Source organism: Megalopta genalis, chromosome 3 (genome assembly GCF_051020955.1).
Source record: "Megalopta genalis isolate 19385.01 chromosome 3, iyMegGena1_principal, whole genome shotgun sequence".
Lineage (NCBI taxonomy): Eukaryota > Metazoa > Arthropoda > Insecta > Hymenoptera > Halictidae > Megalopta > Megalopta genalis.
The window spans coordinates 31,239,951-31,256,229 of record NC_135015.1 but is presented as its reverse complement, the minus strand read 5'-3'; the positions used below and the strand labels follow the sequence as shown (position 1 = coordinate 31,256,229).

The 16,279-nt window shown below is 40.2% G+C and overlaps 3 protein-coding genes and 1 long non-coding RNA gene across 11 annotated transcripts; 2 read left to right on the top strand and 2 right to left on the bottom strand.

The window, feature by feature from the left end:
• Positions 1 to 124: 124 nt before the first annotated feature.
• Ercc1 (DNA excision repair protein Ercc1) lies at positions 125 to 1,708 on the bottom strand. The gene is made up of 6 exons (XM_076520591.1): positions 1,568 to 1,708; positions 1,198 to 1,310; positions 1,011 to 1,126; positions 740 to 934; positions 466 to 651; positions 125 to 390 (listed from the first exon to the last, which is right to left on the bottom strand). Exons 2-6 carry the CDS (start codon positions 1,283 to 1,285, stop codon positions 202 to 204), a joined length of 774 nt encoding a protein of 257 aa, XP_076376706.1. The 5' UTR covers positions 1,286 to 1,310; positions 1,568 to 1,708; the 3' UTR covers positions 125 to 201.
• A 277-nt stretch (positions 1,709 to 1,985) lies between these two features.
• Positions 1,986 to 5,213, top strand: LOC117218170 (STAM-binding protein-like A). Of its 3 annotated transcripts, none has more exons than XM_033466363.2 (8): positions 1,986 to 2,137; positions 2,268 to 2,366; positions 2,427 to 2,648; positions 2,733 to 2,915; positions 2,994 to 3,297; positions 3,370 to 3,482; positions 3,555 to 3,657; positions 3,778 to 5,213. In XM_033466363.2, the coding sequence occupies exons 1-8, from the start codon at positions 1,995 to 1,997 to the stop codon at positions 3,841 to 3,843; spliced, it is 1,233 nt and encodes a 410-aa protein (XP_033322254.1). In that variant the 5' UTR covers positions 1,986 to 1,994; the 3' UTR covers positions 3,844 to 5,213. The 3 variants fall into 3 exon arrangements, with proteins under 3 accessions (XP_033322254.1, XP_033322253.1, XP_033322252.1); XM_033466362.2 differs by having other exon boundaries at positions 2,991 to 3,297; XM_033466361.2 differs by having other exon boundaries at positions 2,982 to 3,297.
• Positions 5,214 to 7,466: 2,253 nt separating this feature from the next.
• LOC143259204 (uncharacterized) lies at positions 7,467 to 10,025 on the bottom strand. Its single transcript, XR_013033051.1, has 2 exons — positions 9,890 to 10,025; positions 7,467 to 9,303 (listed from the first exon to the last, which is right to left on the bottom strand). It is a non-coding gene; the product is annotated as an uncharacterized LOC143259204 (long non-coding RNA).
• LOC117218168 (uncharacterized) lies at positions 10,022 to 16,263 on the top strand. Of its 6 annotated transcripts, XM_076520590.1 has the most exons (9): positions 10,022 to 10,367; positions 13,783 to 13,956; positions 14,154 to 14,309; positions 14,542 to 14,748; positions 14,813 to 14,850; positions 14,902 to 15,118; positions 15,304 to 15,556; positions 15,640 to 15,712; positions 15,782 to 16,263. In XM_076520590.1, exons 2-9 carry the CDS (start codon positions 13,911 to 13,913, stop codon positions 15,785 to 15,787), a joined length of 996 nt encoding a protein of 331 aa, XP_076376705.1. In that variant the 5' UTR covers positions 10,022 to 10,367; positions 13,783 to 13,910; the 3' UTR covers positions 15,788 to 16,263. The 6 variants fall into 6 exon arrangements, with proteins under 6 accessions (XP_076376705.1, XP_033322248.2, XP_033322245.2 ...); XM_033466357.2 differs by having other exon boundaries at positions 10,023 to 10,367; positions 14,813 to 15,118; positions 15,304 to 15,547; XM_033466354.2 differs by having other exon boundaries at positions 10,025 to 10,367; positions 14,813 to 15,118.
• The last annotated feature ends 16 nt before the right edge of the window (positions 16,264 to 16,279 follow it).

Below are 16,279 nucleotides of genomic sequence, written 5' to 3'. Positions count from 1 at the left end.
AAATTACGGCATAAAAAGATAAACTAAGGGCACAGAACTATTTAGGAGATATCGTCTAAGAAAACTAAATGATTTATTTTGCATCGTTGCCATTAATTGATTAATGCTTTTAGGCGACTCAAAATTGTACAAAAATATATTTATTAAATAAGAGAGACACGTATTATAATATAATAATTGAACGTAATAGATCATAGATTTTTATGAACGTAAAAATGGTTCATGTAAGATTTTGTGAATTCGCTGTGCTTTTTGCAATCCAACACCAGGACAGAGAGCTAACAAGTTTGGCTCTGCATCTATCAGTTCACTTAATGTTCCAAAAGTTGATAGAAGAGTTGTAGCATCAGTTTTATTCACTGAACGTATTGTGGTCAAAGCACTGACCAACTAAAAAAGGAATCAGTAATTTTACTTATTAATCATAATTAATAAATTTATTTATTAATATTTTGAATATGCTACCTTTTGATAAGGTGCTGTTTCACTCCTTTCCATAATTCCATCTGGTGGTTTGTTCTCATACCTTTTGTAGGTTTCAATCATTTTACCAGCATTTTCTGCATTCCATGCTAACATCAATGTCATATTTGCAAGAATACACATTCTTATTAAATGCTTTAGGGCATGATGAGGGTCTGCCACATCAATCTGTAAATTAGCAAGATCAAGTTATTATTACTTAAATTGTTCATATGAAACGCTTTAGTAAAATTCTATTTTGGCAATAGAAATCAACCTGAACTAAGAGAATTCGAAGATTATACATGTTTCCTAAAGTTTTAAGTCTTTCATGAATATAATCTGGATTAAGCTGATGATATCGTATTGATAAAAACAATGCACAAGTAGTTTTACTCATTACGTAGTCTGGTATAATATCAGCATATTCCCATACGACATTATGTATACATTTCAACAGTGGATTTCCTTTCTGCAAATAATTCACTTTTATACTAAAATAAAATGGATTATGCATATTGCACCGAAAAAAAATGATGTTATCATACCTGTTTTACATTGACTAAAAGTGAACTAAAGCTTGATGAATCCTTAGGAATTTCTTTTGAAGTTCCTGGTACTGCTGCATTGTAAAATTCTGAACTCTTTAGATTACTAAATGCAGCTACACATGAAAAATAAAATATGCATGAAAATACGGAATTGTGAAAAACCTTTGTATAAAATAAAATATACCTCCAAAGGAAGATTCAACTTTTGTTCGTTTAGTGAGAGAAGTTTCATCATCCTCTCTATTTTTTCCACCTGTTTTATTATTTTCCATGTCTAAATAAACATTCGTTTACAATCTGTGAAAAAATTGTTATATTGTTAATTATGATATATTAATAATACATTGATTCTGTTAAATTGTTTCTTAGAAAATAACGACGTAACTTAAACGATAAATAAAGAATTAGAAAGTTGAAATGAAAATGATTAAAACAAATATTTTAGAAGTTTAAAGCATACAAGCGTGTAACAAAACGCGGTCGCGACCTTGATTAAACAGCAACAAGTAGAATCGATTCGGAACAAATAAATTTGTTGATAAATGCACGCGTACGTGAAGAGGTTAAGATAGTTATCATGAAGAATAATTAATTTATTCAGTTACATAACTTGAGCCATAAACACATGAATTGCGTTCATTGTTTATGCATCCGTTTCTTAAATTCCGTTGTCTACTAATCGAATACAATATATAATCATCATTTATTATGAAGTATTTCACCGTATAATACATAGAACTTTTCATACTTCCATTGGTAACACTGGCAATTGATAACACTCGATGACACATAGACTTGACATATTTTTCTATTTAACAGAATCGTCGCTTTCGATATAAAGTTTCACCGATGTTACGTAGTTAAAATGAGACAAACCTTTATGCATTCTTTAGAGTTGTCAGAAATCACGAACTACGGATATTTGTAACTGTAACAGAGAATATATATACATATTCGTAAAACATAACCTACGATTTTTAAATGAACAAGGAAAGGTTGGAGACTAAAACTGTCAAACATCCTGCCGTAAAGGATGTTGACATATCGGATCCGCATGGACGATTAAAAGCTATAGCAGACTGTGCCTCTGCTGTAGAAATAGACCCTAATACTCCACCGCAAAGGTAACATTCTACAAGCAAGATCTGTCATCATAAGTATACTTATTACTGTCACATACCCCATACATAATTTTTTAAATATAACACATCAAGAGATCATTCTCATTCTCTTGGTTCATTTTGCATGTTTCAGATATTATCGTTCGGGTGTGGAGATGATCAGATACGCAGACATGAGTATGAAGGATAACGACCTTCTACACGCGTATCATTTATATGTGAAATTTATAACGTAAGATTTATATATAAGGTCTGATAAAAACTAGTTAATTTAACAAATGCATCATTGTAGGATATTTGTGGAAAAGATAAGAAATCATCCACAATTTCATGTAGTCCCGTTGAAAGATAAGCAGCTGAATCAACAAACATTACGCGAAGTCATGACCAAAGCTGAGGAACTAAAAAAGCAATTATTAGAACAATTTAAGGCAGAATATGAGAAATATTTAGAAGAAGTAAGAGAGAGGGAAAAGATCGAGAGGGAGAGATTGAAAAAGGAGGAGCAAGAAAAGTACTTTAAAAATATAATTCTACAAATAGATAAATGATATCAGTTTCGAACAGTTTGATTAATCGAGTTGTAATATTTACTTAGATTAAGAGGAGAGGAAGAGAGAAAGAACAAACTGGCGACGTTAGCAGCTGTTAGAGCAGAAAAAGCTATGAGCACTAGTGTCGTGTCCTCTGAGGAAAACAAGTTGAAAAAAGTTCCTAGTATAATACCCAAACCGTTGATAAGCCCATCTTCTGATATAATTGCACAGACATCTAAAGACAAGTAAGGAAAGAATAATATTTTGCATTATTTGTGGAAAACTATACAAAAATTATTTAACGGAATAAGATTTTTCAGAAGGACACCTACCATAGATCGTTCGACGAAGCCATCTGTGCTTATGAGTGACAATCATACTTTACGGGACATAGTGTTGCCGACTAAATTAATGCACAATTTCCTCAAGTTGGCTTTTACTAATACAATGAATAATAAAGAAACCTGTGGCATCTTGGCAGGAAAATTAGAAAGAAATAGATTGTTAGTCACCCATCTATTAATTCCTGAACAAATTGGGTCTCCAGATTCTTGTTTAACGCATAACGAAGAAGACATATTCGATTACCAGGATCAACATAACTTAATCACCCTTGGTTGGATACATGTATGTATATCTCTTTATATATTTTCGCTTATTTGTGAATTTTGAAATGAAAATGCTAATTATAATTTACAGACACATCCTACACAGACTGCGTTTCTGTCCAGTGTCGATCTCCATACTCATTGTGCATACCAACTTATGATGGCAGAAGCAATTGCCATTGTTTGTGCTCCAAAATACGACGAGTACGTACAAACTATAAATTTCTAAAATTTTCTAATGTACTGTTGCTTGAGAAATATTATCCTTTTTTGTAGGACGGGATTTTTTATTTTAACTCCAGAATACGGATTAGATTTTATTGCAAACTGTAGAGAAACAGGATTTCATCCACATCCAGCCGAACCATCGCTGTATACGGTAATTTACAAAGAAATATATATATATATATATATATATATATATATATATATATATATAATGCTGATACATACAATAACTTGCAGTTCAAATGTTTATATTAACAAATGTTCTTTTCAGAAAGCAAAACATTGCAAATTAGATGTAACAGCGATGATAGAAGTAGTAGACTTAAGAAGAAAATGACATCTTTCAACGGTAATGTTATTCACTTGATATAACAAACTATTAATGGTCATAAAAAATTGAAAATACTTTTGCTTACCTAATACAAAAATCTAGAAGGAATGTTGCAAACTAACATTTGCAAAGCTTTCAATATTTTTATGATAAAGTATTTAAGAAGTATTTGACGTATTTAATATATAAAAGATTGCATTTAAAACTGTACTAAAGTTTTTAGTGAAAACAAATTTATCAATAATGCAAAATAAATTGTAGCAAGTGGCACGAGAAAAACAATTTGTGTGTAACTTCGCAAATTATATTTATTAATTAATAATTAAATTAACTGAAAATAATGAAGCTTTATAATAGGTGAACAACAATTTAGCAAATAGCAACCCGTCATTTAATGTTTTTCGTGCGTATTTATTTTTTTTAACTCTGTCACACAATTTAGTTTCTCTTAACGAGGTTAATGACTCGACTACGAGTTACACATATACATATATAAAAAAAAGGGAGGAGTGGATACGTCTAAGATTACAAAACACGGATGTGCTTCTATTATTTTTTCATGGTACTCATATTTATCCGTACGGATAATAACGTTAGAAGATAAATGTACAAGTTCAACCAAAATTGTTATGAATGTTAGTGATGTGCAAAATCTGTCTATAAGTTTATGTGCCTTTTTGAGAAAAAATGGTGTTCAAGCATGCTGATTACGTGGAGGCTGTACAATATTTTCCAAGATCGCTGTGAACTGCATAAGACCGTAAAATCGAAAAGTAAATAAAGGCGTTGACATTATAATATATGCTAGTCATAATTAATCTACAGAGCTTGCTACGAAGTATATTGAAATTGGTATGTTGTTGATGTATCCGCTTGCGCAATGCGTCGTTGTAATTCTCATTAGAAACGTTGTATATCCGAATTGTAATAGGCAACGGTGTTAATAAGCTCTGAGATATTCGTACTAGTTAAGTAGCTGATGCAGCTGATTCGTGTACTTGTACATTCGATCGCGCGGCTCACGTTTTCCTTCTGCTAAGTTTCTTGTTCTTCGATAAATATGCAGCTCCTCGTATGTAAATACAACCATACAATTTTCTTAATCGTTTCCTTAAGCAATACAAGGTGCAAAGATTAGTTTTCGTCGTAGGAAAAACCGATTTCAATGCCAAATCGCGTTTAACTATACGATATAATATACGCGAGACCACAGAAATGTAAATCTTATTTAATTTAAAAACATATCAATGTAAGAGATAATTTATTGTAACTTAGCTGGCCTAATTTCTGCGTGTATCACGTGAGACGATGTTAGCAAAGAATTTATATTTCTCAAACAAAGAAATAAATTGTGGAGTAATTTAACCAAGACAGAATATCTCTTTTTTTCTTGTTTATATATGGAGCAAATGGTACCAGTCGTTTAAATACATAATATGTGTATGCATGCGCGCGGCAATGCGGGGACCATTGTGGTTTCTTTAGCGGGCTCTAACCGAACGAGATTGTTCGCTGGCCGAGGGCGCGGAATAAAACAACGCGTGGTTCATAAGAAAGAAATTATTCAGACCCAGGATACGGAGAGTTCTAAAGGGAATCCATTGTAGGCAGACGCGCGTACTCCGTGAGAATGCTTCCCGCCATTCACATCTCCTCGCGTATATCGAATTACCTGCGTTGAAGGGTTTCGCGCTTTGCAGGGTTTTATTGACGGCAGGGTCAATCTATTTTTACGTGGTAGCTTACCTTACCTACGTGCTCCCCGTTTCAGTGCTTGCACACCGAGCCGTAAATCACGCTACGCGAAAGTATTCTCCTTGCGCACGATCCCTTACCCTTGCCAGCTTCACCCTTACCTCCCCGTCTTTCTCTAATTGTCTTTACTTATCGACGCGTCGCTGCACTTTTTCAATCGCACCGACGAACGAACTTTTACGAACCCCATGCTCGCGGACAATCATTTTTCAAGATATCGGGATCCAAGAAAAATAAAAATTAAAAAATCAGAAATATTAACGAATCTTCCGGTATCAATAAATATACTATATACAAAAGCTCATATAAATACTATACTCATATAAACTAAAAATACTATAAATATAAAAAAATACTATACTCATATATAAATACTCATATAAATACTATATTCATATAAATACTATACTCATATAAATACTCATATAAATACTCATATAAATACTATACTCATATAAACTAAAAATACTATAAATATAAAAAAATACTATACTCATATATAAATACTCATATAAATACTATATTCATATAAATACTATACTCATATAAATACTCATATAAATACTATACTCATATAAATACTCATATAAATACTATATACAAATAACTCAGATTTTTTATTTCTTCAGAATCGCGTCGCGATTCGATAGATCCGATATGAATTATCAGAATTAAATTCGATGAAGCAGTAAAACGGGGACGTTTCGATCGTAAATGCAACTGCGAAGGTGCGGATAACGGGTCGTTCTCGACAAAAAAAATGATCGCGATCGGTGATCGAATGCCTATCGCTTCTAATGAAAGAATATTATGTAAAGCGTTTGACGTAAAACGGAAAGTGATAGTATACGATTTAACCCCGCGCCGCAAAATGGTAATACGCGTGCTGGCCTATCGAAACGAGCTTGGCATAATTGGAAAATTGAATTTATCTATCGATTCCTGGCCGCGGTGACGCGCGTATCGCATGCCGAGATCCGATGCAGATTTTCTTTCTGGGAAAAACATCGCCAGTCGCAAGATGCGATCTATCGACGTATTAATTGTTGCATACGTAATTCGAATTACCATTATTTAAACATCGCTTAGGCTCGCTGGTTAAATCACCCGTTTACCTTATTGGCGACTGCCCAATGACGTATCGGTTTTCCTTAAAAACGAACGAAAGATCGTTTCCTGTTTCCATTGAACGGATACAGAACCGTATCCGCGGGGTGCGCGGAGGTTTTTAACGGACCTTACCGAGCGGATAAGGTCGATCGAATGAACGATCAACTGTTTCAGCCTTCGAGGACAGATACTTTCATTGTTTCCGTACTTCGAATGGTAATTCTTTGAAAATATCCCCAAGGTGCTACTACCTCCAGCCTTGTACCGTTCTGTGCGAAAAAAAAATCTCTGTCGCTCGATCTTGGAAGATCTTCGGACCAACTGAAACGTCAGCATAAGCTTAAACCAGGTGCACGACGATGTCCTCCCACGATTTTCTCAGGAGACGCACAAAATCGCGTAGAATGGAACGGCAATGTGGCGCGTACGTATCATTCTATTACGCCGCCTTTAATCTTGTTTTTACTGGTTCTTGCTGTCTGATATCGATCAGTGCCGTACAGTGAGAATTTCAGCACACGTGGATCTATTCTGAGAACGTGGAACGAGGTGTACACACTGTGCTATGTGATAAAAGTCAACGCGATTATCCTTAACAGTCGCGGCGATTCATTCGGTATTCAGTAAATTACGTAATAACGATGATTGGGTATCCACGAATACCTGGATAATGGAATAACGCACGCGAAATGCATTTTAGAAGCAGCTGTTTATCCAACGCGGACGTCTGCGTTTTTTTGCAATTGTACGTATACGCGAACGACAGATAATTTGCAACAGTGTTATCTTTCGTTGATGTAGGAATTTGGACGCGCGATCTTCTCGCGTCGTGTATTACGGATTACGGTAAATTCTCCCTAATTGACGCTCAGGTTGTACACAAAAATGGACAATTTGGGACGAGGAGATTTACAGTTTTCTTTTATGCTACTACTTTTTATAATTAACGATTGTTAACAACTATATAAACGTGTCAAAAAGTCTCGATTAAACGCATCTCTCCTTCCCAAATTGTCCATTTTTGTTTCCAAGCCGAGCGTCAATTAGGGAGAATTTACTGCATGTATATTAAATTCTCCCTATTGGGATCATGGAATGAAAATGAATATGATTCTAATACTTTGCTTAACACGTTCCGTGCCACGTGTACCATCGATGGTACACGCTTGCATGTTTACTTAGTGAACTGAACAAATTGTTTACAAGAAATTTAGAACCGAAGAATCAATTTCCACCGCAAGAATGGGCGTTGATAAGTTTTTGTTACGTTGTTATGTGTACGAGAATTAATAATTGCACGTAATACATCAAGTTTTAGTAAAATATCAAAGTGTGAAGATTCGAGTAAAAAAAGCTCGGCACGGAACGTGTTAAAAGACTTCATTTTAATCCTGTATTGAGAGAAGGTATACGAGCGAAACCGATCGAGCGACCAAACTCTACTGAGTGTCCGGTAAGAAGAAACGCTTCTTTTATACCCTTTTTGGGTTCGTCGTGTCCACCAATCAGAGACGTTTTATTTGTCGCGTTTTACATTGTATACGTGACGCTGGGACCCTCAAACAGTCAGGGCACGATGTATATCAAAAGGTACCGGCGATGATGTATCGCGGCATCTAATATATACAGTTTACGTCACCGTCGCTGCCCGCTGAAGGAGCCGGCGAAATGTAAACCGATATCTTAACTGAAGATATCTTACTAAGTAAACTATAGATTAATTTTTGTTCGAGACTAAAATGTCAACACTCCCTAATTTTTCTTCAGGCTTGTAAACAAAAATGGACTATTTGGGCAGAGGAGATACGACTATTCGAGCCTCGCGTCTCGTTTTTATAATCGTAAGAACGAGGCGCGAGGCTCGAATAATCGTATCTCCTCTACCTATATTGTCCATTTTTGTTTACAAGCCTGAAGAAAAATTAGGGACAATTTACCGTAGCCTTAAAGATAGGACGAACGGATCCTCGCTAGTTCGTTTCTGTATTAAACATCGCGTCGTGTAGTATCGGTCGATTAATAGCAACGAGAATTCGATAGAAAAGATCTGCCGTATGATAGAGTATCGATCGCGGTGGCTCGATTCCATTAATTGCTGAATTTAATATTGAGTAAGGTCAGGTCTTACGCCGCGATCGGCCCCCGACGATAGATCTTGAAATATAAAGCAGGCTCGTAAGGAGGCAGGTAAATTCTACGCTCTCGTCTGTACACAAAGTATATTGTACCGAGAAGCTGTGTTTATTGAACCACACTCGATAAGGAAACAGTCTTATCGAATCTCGCGAAGCTTAAACAAATTGACTTTGCCGCGAACACGGTAGTCGATGAAAATACGTCTGTTACCTCGTCGAATTGAAAATAATCGTGCGTACGCAGGATTAAGAAACTTGTGCGCGGAATTCTATTTCCTCCCCTTTAATAACTTCGTACATTCGTTGCAAGATTATCGTGCAGGACGTTGCGAATCCTGTCACGTTCGAGAAATAATATGAAAGTCTAATTCAAATATTTTAGGTATTACGGTAAATCCCCCACCCCCCTCGTTTTTATAATTGTTGACAATCGATGATTCCCAAGTTGTCCATTTTCGTTTACTAGCTGAAAAGAAAAATTAGGGAGAATTTACTCTGTAACGAATTTTAGAAGATTCAAAGTCCGAGAAACGCGCGGAATTTACGATCTGGTAATGAAACGATATATGTTATGTTGTTTCTCACTGTTTTCTGTGAACTTTAAAACGGTCGGTCAGTGTGTGGAAACTCTTAATGCTCGATCCGAAAGATTAAACGATCTTTGCCGAGGAGCGATCCTCGAACAAGCGAATCTTTTCGATAAAGGTATAACTCGATAAGCTTAGGATCATTTATAATTCTATTTAGCAACCTTTTCAACCTTTATTCGTACCTCTTCGAGACTCGCGAGATTTGATACAAACCCCAGCGAAACACTGTCGGCGATTTTAATTAAAATTGCCAGAAATATTTATAGTCCGCGTGCAAACGGACCTCGAGCGTCAAAAAGTATCCCCGAAAAGTTGAATCGGAGCCGACAACGCGACATCGAACCGCGCGCTCGAGATACGAACAACGCGTGATTCGAACAATGCGCCGCGAAGTCGTTGAATCCCTTATCATCTAATATCCTGCACTTATCCAAATAATACTGAATTTGTAATGAATCGTACGTCTCCGGCAGCGTCTTGTGACGCGTTCGCACACGCGACGCGTTGCCTTTAGCCCTCTCTTCGTTGCCTGCTCCGTATGTGCCTCACGGAAACGAGCGGAACGCACAGTATGCTGTTGCTCCCGAAGGAAGAAAGAAGCGACGGCGGTCGACGGTGTGATTCGGTTCGTCCACGTACTCCCCGGATACCGTAAACGTGTGCACACGCTCGTTTCGCAACATGGAATAATATATCGACCGGTGCTACGATCGATAATACTCGTTTTAACAAACGGGGAACGTTCGTCTGCCTACCCGCGCGCCTATCCGGCAAAAGTTTACCAGTTTCGTTATACGTGAAAAAGGGCGCAGCTGCCGTTTCGATCTCATTGTCGAAAGGAATCGCGAGCGAGTTAATACCGTCCCGGAAGCGACAGCCAGCGGATATACGTCGCTGGTCTCGAAGCCGTTTCTCCGGAGGGCATCGCACACAGTGCTTGGTAATACGAATAGCAAATAGTACGAATAGCAAATTGGTCTATCTCGCTTTGGAATTTCGCTTGAAAAATTATTCCGCTTGTTCCGCTTCGCGGTACACATGTACATCTGTGTATATCGTAGAGAGTTTTATTTGCGGCGATTCGCGACGCGTTCGCGAGAATACGCGCTACGAAGCGTACGCCTGTTGCTCGGATTAACGTTGTAAAACGGAATTCGGTGAATGGTAACCAGTTTTGTGCGACTATTTCTGGACGGCACGAGATTTCGCGTGTCGCGGGAGGCCGCGTTTCTTAGAATCTCGGCTCGGCATGGGCGCGCATTGTTTGATCGCGGTGACGCGTGGGTCAGGTGTTAAACGGCACGTGAGCGATTTTTCTCCAAAACGTTGCTCTCGACCCTGGTACCGCGGAAACGCGTCATCGAGTTTATTTAAATAAACGGCAGAGCCGAGCATCGGCTCTCCGCGTTCCCTGGGTAACGATTGTGTAATTGCCGGCGCCGATCGACGTTCGTTTCCTGAAAACTGGCGAGAGAGCTCGGCTGGGCGAGGAAACGCGCGGCCGACAGTGGTTTCCCCGAAGTATGTAGCACGTAAAACAGACCCGGCGAGAGGTGAAAAGTGAACGGCGAAGCGGCGAAACGGCGTCGCCGATACAGTGTTCCGATTATTATTTTCTACGGCCGCGAAAGGAGTCGCGGGTCAAATTGTAATGCAATTGATCGTGGGATGCTGTAACTGGTCGTAATATCGGTGTAATCGCGGTCGAACTTTGCCTCGTCGCGTGTGATCGTCCTACGCCGTTTCTTCCACTGTCGGCTTTAGCACCTGCCGGAGCGACGGCGCTGCGTCGCGACGCGTCGCGACGAGACGCGACGAGAGGCCGACGAGACGCGCGGCGTACGTCGTTTCCCGCAGTTTTTGCGGACGCGGCGTAGCGATTCCACGGCGAACGATTATACGAATAGGGAAAAAGTGGAACGTTTTACTTTCACGTTTGACGAAGGTATGCGCTATCAGAGCGTGTATTATGCGCGCACACGACCCGCGGAATTGGGTTAATCCTCCTCGACCTCGCGCGAACTTTTCCTCCCGCGATTGATATTATTGGAAACCGTTGGCGGCGGCATTCGCGGCACGGGTTTCGTTCGAACGTGACCTCGTCAAAAATACGTTCACTGGTTACCGTTCTATCGGCACGGCCACTCGATACGTACGATAAACCGTGTACAAGATAGTTGGATATCGCAATTATCGGCGATACCGTCGGAACCGTCCTAAAGGTAATTATGATAATGGATTGCTTGCTCGCTTTCTTTCTCTTTCGCGTGCGATAAGAGCCGTGCCGCGTTTCTCGGAATGCCCTGTGCACCGATAGTCGCTGACGTTTCAACACGGTGAACAGTTCTATGCGTTTTCATCCCCGCTTCCACGTGTACGGCGCAATTATCTGCATCGCAAACCTAGTCGCGAACGCCGTAGTTTCTTCAACTTCTCGCGAACTTCTTCGGGGTTTCGCAGCCTCGATCCTTTGAAAGTGTTTTACGTCTCGGCGCGATAGTTCACAGTCCGAGAAATCGGGACGCGTTCGAGTCTTCTTTAGAAACGGTTTTGCTTTTGTTCGAACGCTTCGAAGTCGGATAACTTCTTCGAGGCGTAAAAAGCGTGTTACGCGGAGATTTCGTTCCCGGAAAAAAAGAGGCCAACTTACGATCGCATTCTATCTGGACGGCCAATCGTTTTCCGCAATTAAAGGCCGCGTTTCCCGTTCGATGTTTCTCATTAGCACGTGCCGCACGTAGCACCGTAAAAATGTCGGCGCGCTGCCGAGGAAGGAGAGCCCGCGTATACGTAACCTTGCCGTAGGAATCTGGCACGTGTTCATTTCGGTAGAATTTTCCCGAGATTGCCACCGAAATCGCCGGTGATCCCGGTCGACGTTGCGGCCGCCATCTTGGTCACCGGTAGCTGACGCAGCTTTCGTCTATTTTGCAACGATGATCGAGGTTGATCGGCATCGAGCGCGACACCGACCGCTGCTATCCGATAAAACGTTGTCCTTTTGTAAAGAAACCGATCCGAAAACGGTGGTGGGTGGCGGACATTAATTTTTTCCGGTCGATCGGTAGGCGCCTTCCGTGTCGCGGCAATGCTGCCGCGTGATGCTCGACGGAATAATTAACGCGGCGGGTTTCGTACGCGAACGGTGTTCGGATTTTATCGTCGTGAATCGGTGCCGCGTTAAAGAGCGCTCTCAAAATTTTCCTTCGAAAACTGGTTTTTCTGGTTTTTCTAACCGCGAACGAGGCGCTCGAGAGAGAGAGAGAATCTTTCGCCTCGCGTCAACGGCGGAGAATAATGCAATGCGAGATTTTACCATTTGGCTACCTCTGAATTCTAAATATGAATGAGAGTCTTTGCGTCCATGTTCTTTCACGATTTATTATTAGATTTAGGTGGCAACGTTTTTACTCGCCGCAAAGTGACGGTGCGAAACTAGAATTGCACTCTGTTCGGTGTTTACGTCGAACGTAAACGACAGGCTTTGCAACGTTCCACCCACGTTTCTTCTTCTTTCTCTTCTCGTTCGCTTCGCGTTGCGCATTCTTCTTCTACGCTAGCGTTTCATATTGTTCCATATCGTTTCTTGGATCGTTTCACTTCGCGTTGTTTCTACTTGTGCAAATCGTCGACGCGACCGGAGATGTTTAACGCTGGATTCACGGAGCACAAGAAACAGCTGTTTTACGTTAAAAAAAGTAACGATATGAGACGTTTATTCTGATTTTTAACAAGTGTTATTTGAACATTTACCGTGAGTAACATATGAATTGAATAAATAACTCGTAAATGCATCTTTGCGATACGAATAATCGTAAATTAAAGAATTAGCGAACCCGTCATTTTGACAGGTTCCGTAAATTGTAATGACGGCCGGAAGTAAACGAGAGAAATTCGTGGAAAAGTTAGAGTGGAAAAGTCGCCGCAGGTAAAGCGGAGATACTGATACCGATGCTACGAGGGAACAAATTGGAGTCGGAGAGGGCGAACTAATAGGGGTTGTTCGAGGGTGGGGACGTAATAAAACTCTCTCGTAATTTGGGTAGTGCCAGGAACCTTTTCCCCCGAAAAGAACAATGTATTGCCCGACAGAGATATCTTTGCTGCTCGGTTTACTGACATTTTACGACACGAATGCCGTTTACCGCTATTTCGAACAATAAAATTACAGGAACTAAACGAAGAAATGTTTCCTCGAGTCGTGCTCGTTGGTATCGGTAGCTTCTAAAAATGCCGAGTCCGATGTGAAAATGTGTTTGTTATGTGTCTAGTTTATCTAAGATATCGGATAGAACGTTTCGAGTGGTCATAGACAACGGTCACGTTGAAGTTGAAAATTATCATCTTGATTTCAGATTCGATTTCGCCACGCAATTACAGCGGAAAGCGATAAAGCTGGAAGAGAGGAGCTGGCGCGACGGTAGAACGGAAATTGCAAAGGGTGTTCGAGTCGCTGGAGGGACGGGACGAGAGCGCGAGGACGATGCTTCGGCTACCCGTGGTCACCGTTGCGATCATTTCGATGCTCGGTAAGGCGATTATCGAAAATACCGTGAATTGGACATCGGAATAAGATAACAGAGGCGCCGACTGATCGCGGAATCATCGAATTCGTCTCTCGCGCGGCAATAATACGAATACTCGAATCCGCGTGTTTTTGCTCGAATTCGCGAGATTTTCGCGAACGCCGCGTACGCTGCAAATGTGAATTTCTGTCCTTTGTTAGTAAGCGGTAATACGGTGTTACCAAACGCGGTGGTCCAGAAGGGTGCCACGGAGACTTCGGCGATCCCGCAGACGAAGATCGATGCAACGAACCCTCCGTCGATCAACGATAGCTCGGACGCGATAACTTCGGTCGATCCCGGCGAAAATAAGAAGGGTGAGTACAATGGAACTTTTCAACGATTTTTGGTCCTTTGTACCCGCGCCGGCTTGGCCGACATATAGATCGCGAGAAGTTGATGGCGCGGCTCTGCTAACAAAACGTGAGACCGGAACGTTGAATCGAACGTTCGACGAAGCGTTTTTACCGTTTCATGCGATTTAACTGCCGGCGACTGTCAGGAATTTGCGAACGTTTTATCAGCGTTGCATTATTATTTCATATTCAGGGGGTGTAGATGTTAACAAAGCTGCTGCATCGCCGAAGACGACTAATGTTCCCGGAACGATACCGCAGCACATAGCGAATCCGAGCGAATCGGAGAAGCATAAAAAGTGCAATTCGACGAAGGAGCCGGAGGACATGCAAGGATGCTACGTAACACCGTCCGATAGCGGGGAAAACGTGGACGAGAATGCGACGCAAACCGTGACAGGTACAACTGGCAGAAATTTAAAGTAAATTGGCTGAATCTTGATCTATCTTTGACCTTTGATTAGAATCAACAACAATCGCGAGCGCCGTGACCAAGAAGCCCGAGGCGAATAAAACGGAATCTCAGACGCCGGAACCTTCGCCGGAGAAGCCCAAAGAGAACGATAATAGAACTAACAACAAGAAGAAGGTGAATAAGGATGATAACAAGGAAAATGATAACAACAAGAAGAAGGTTACCGTGGATAATAATGGCAAAAGTAATACCAACGTCACTATAGTTATGATAAATTCGACGAAACCCACGGATCATGTGGTTTACGAAGTTGTGTCCACCGAGGCGAGTCACGAGAAAAACACGAATGACACAGGTACAAAAAACATACATGTTGCGCAGGCTACGCGAATAGACTGAATATTTTTATGCGGAATACAAATTGTCTTACATTAATTGCAAGATACAGGAATTCCGTGAATGTTTCGCATAAGCCCCGTACGTAAAGAATCGAATAGAAATGAATATTTGAACGTTGTGTCAACGAATTGTTTTATCTAGGAAACGGCACGATATTTAGCACCGTGCAGCCTGTCGCTCTCGATGGCACCACGGTATCGACTAATTCGGTAGCGCCGCTGATAGCAGACAAAGGAGCAATTAAAGAACCCGGAGATGTTGTTGCACAAGTGAAATCGGCGGAACGAAACAAAAGTATGCCATCCGGTGTGATCGCGTTGATTACTGCGATGAGTTTTGGCGTCGCGATCGCAACAGTATACATTGGAATGATCGTCTGGAGGCGGTATGTTGAGTAAGTTGCGGAACAAGTTTTTCAAAATGATTAAATAGAGGACCAACGAAGTGTTTTATATGCGTGAAACGAATCGTTTCCAGGTACAGGTACGGCCATCGGGAGTTACTCGTTAACGAACTAGAGTTCGATACTAATGATTTGCGTCATTTCGAGGTGAGTGATATGTTAATGAACGTTAAACGACCGTGCGTCGATTTGTAACTGTATTGTACATTGTTTCAGTTGTAATTCGAGGAGAGTTAAGGAATTTGCGAAAAGAGGTACGATCGAATGACTCACAGCTGACTCACAGCTGCTATCATACACCTATTAAAGATTCATTAATCTGTGATACTAAGGACATGCTTTGCGACTGACAGTCAACGAACCAAATATATTTGGATAATGTTATATACATTTATTGTAAAATAATTGTTTTATATGTATGTATACAACCCGACTTTTTCAACAAGTTAGTCGTTCATTCCTGCTCCTGTAGTCGATTACAATAACGTTACTATTATTTATATTTTCCCATTTTATTTCACACGATGATGATAACACACGGATCGTTCAGCAACGTGTCCGCGTGTTTTTGAAACTGTATGGGTGCTAGAACGAAATGTATCGGTTCCCTAAATGATTCTTGTGAGCGATATACTTTATTGTTTTGTAGTATTCCGATTGTTATTTAATACGTATTAAATTTTTGTAATCTAGCATTATTACTTTTGCTTTTCA

Bases quoted from the DNA above. Each gene is read 5' to 3' on its own strand.
- Ercc1 (XM_076520591.1), bottom strand. From the start codon at position 1,285: ATGGAAAATAATAAAACAGGTGGAAAAAATAGAGAGGATGATGAAACT. The intron at 935-1,010 runs GTATGATAACAT...AATTATTTGCAG, and splicing joins TTTTAGTCAATGTAAAACAG to AAAGGAAATCCACTGTTGAA. The intron at 652-739 runs GTTGATTTCTAT...GCTAATTTACAG, and splicing joins TTCGAATTCTCTTAGTTCAG to ATTGATGTGGCAGACCCTCA.
- LOC117218168 (XM_033466354.2), top strand. From the start codon at position 13,911: ATGCTTCGGCTACCCGTGGTCACCGTTGCGATCATTTCGATGCTCG. The intron at 14,749-14,812 runs GTACAACTGGCA...ACCTTTGATTAG, and splicing joins TGCGACGCAAACCGTGACAG to AATCAACAACAATCGCGAGC. The intron at 15,119-15,303 runs GTACAAAAAACA...TGTTTTATCTAG, and splicing joins GAAAAACACGAATGACACAG to GAAACGGCACGATATTTAGC.
- LOC117218170 (XM_033466361.2), top strand. From the start codon at position 1,995: ATGAACAAGGAAAGGTTGGAGACTAAAACTGTCAAACATCCTGCCGTA. The intron at 2,138-2,267 runs GTAACATTCTAC...TGCATGTTTCAG, and splicing joins CCTAATACTCCACCGCAAAG to ATATTATCGTTCGGGTGTGG. The intron at 3,298-3,369 runs GTATGTATATCT...TATAATTTACAG, and splicing joins TCACCCTTGGTTGGATACAT to ACACATCCTACACAGACTGC.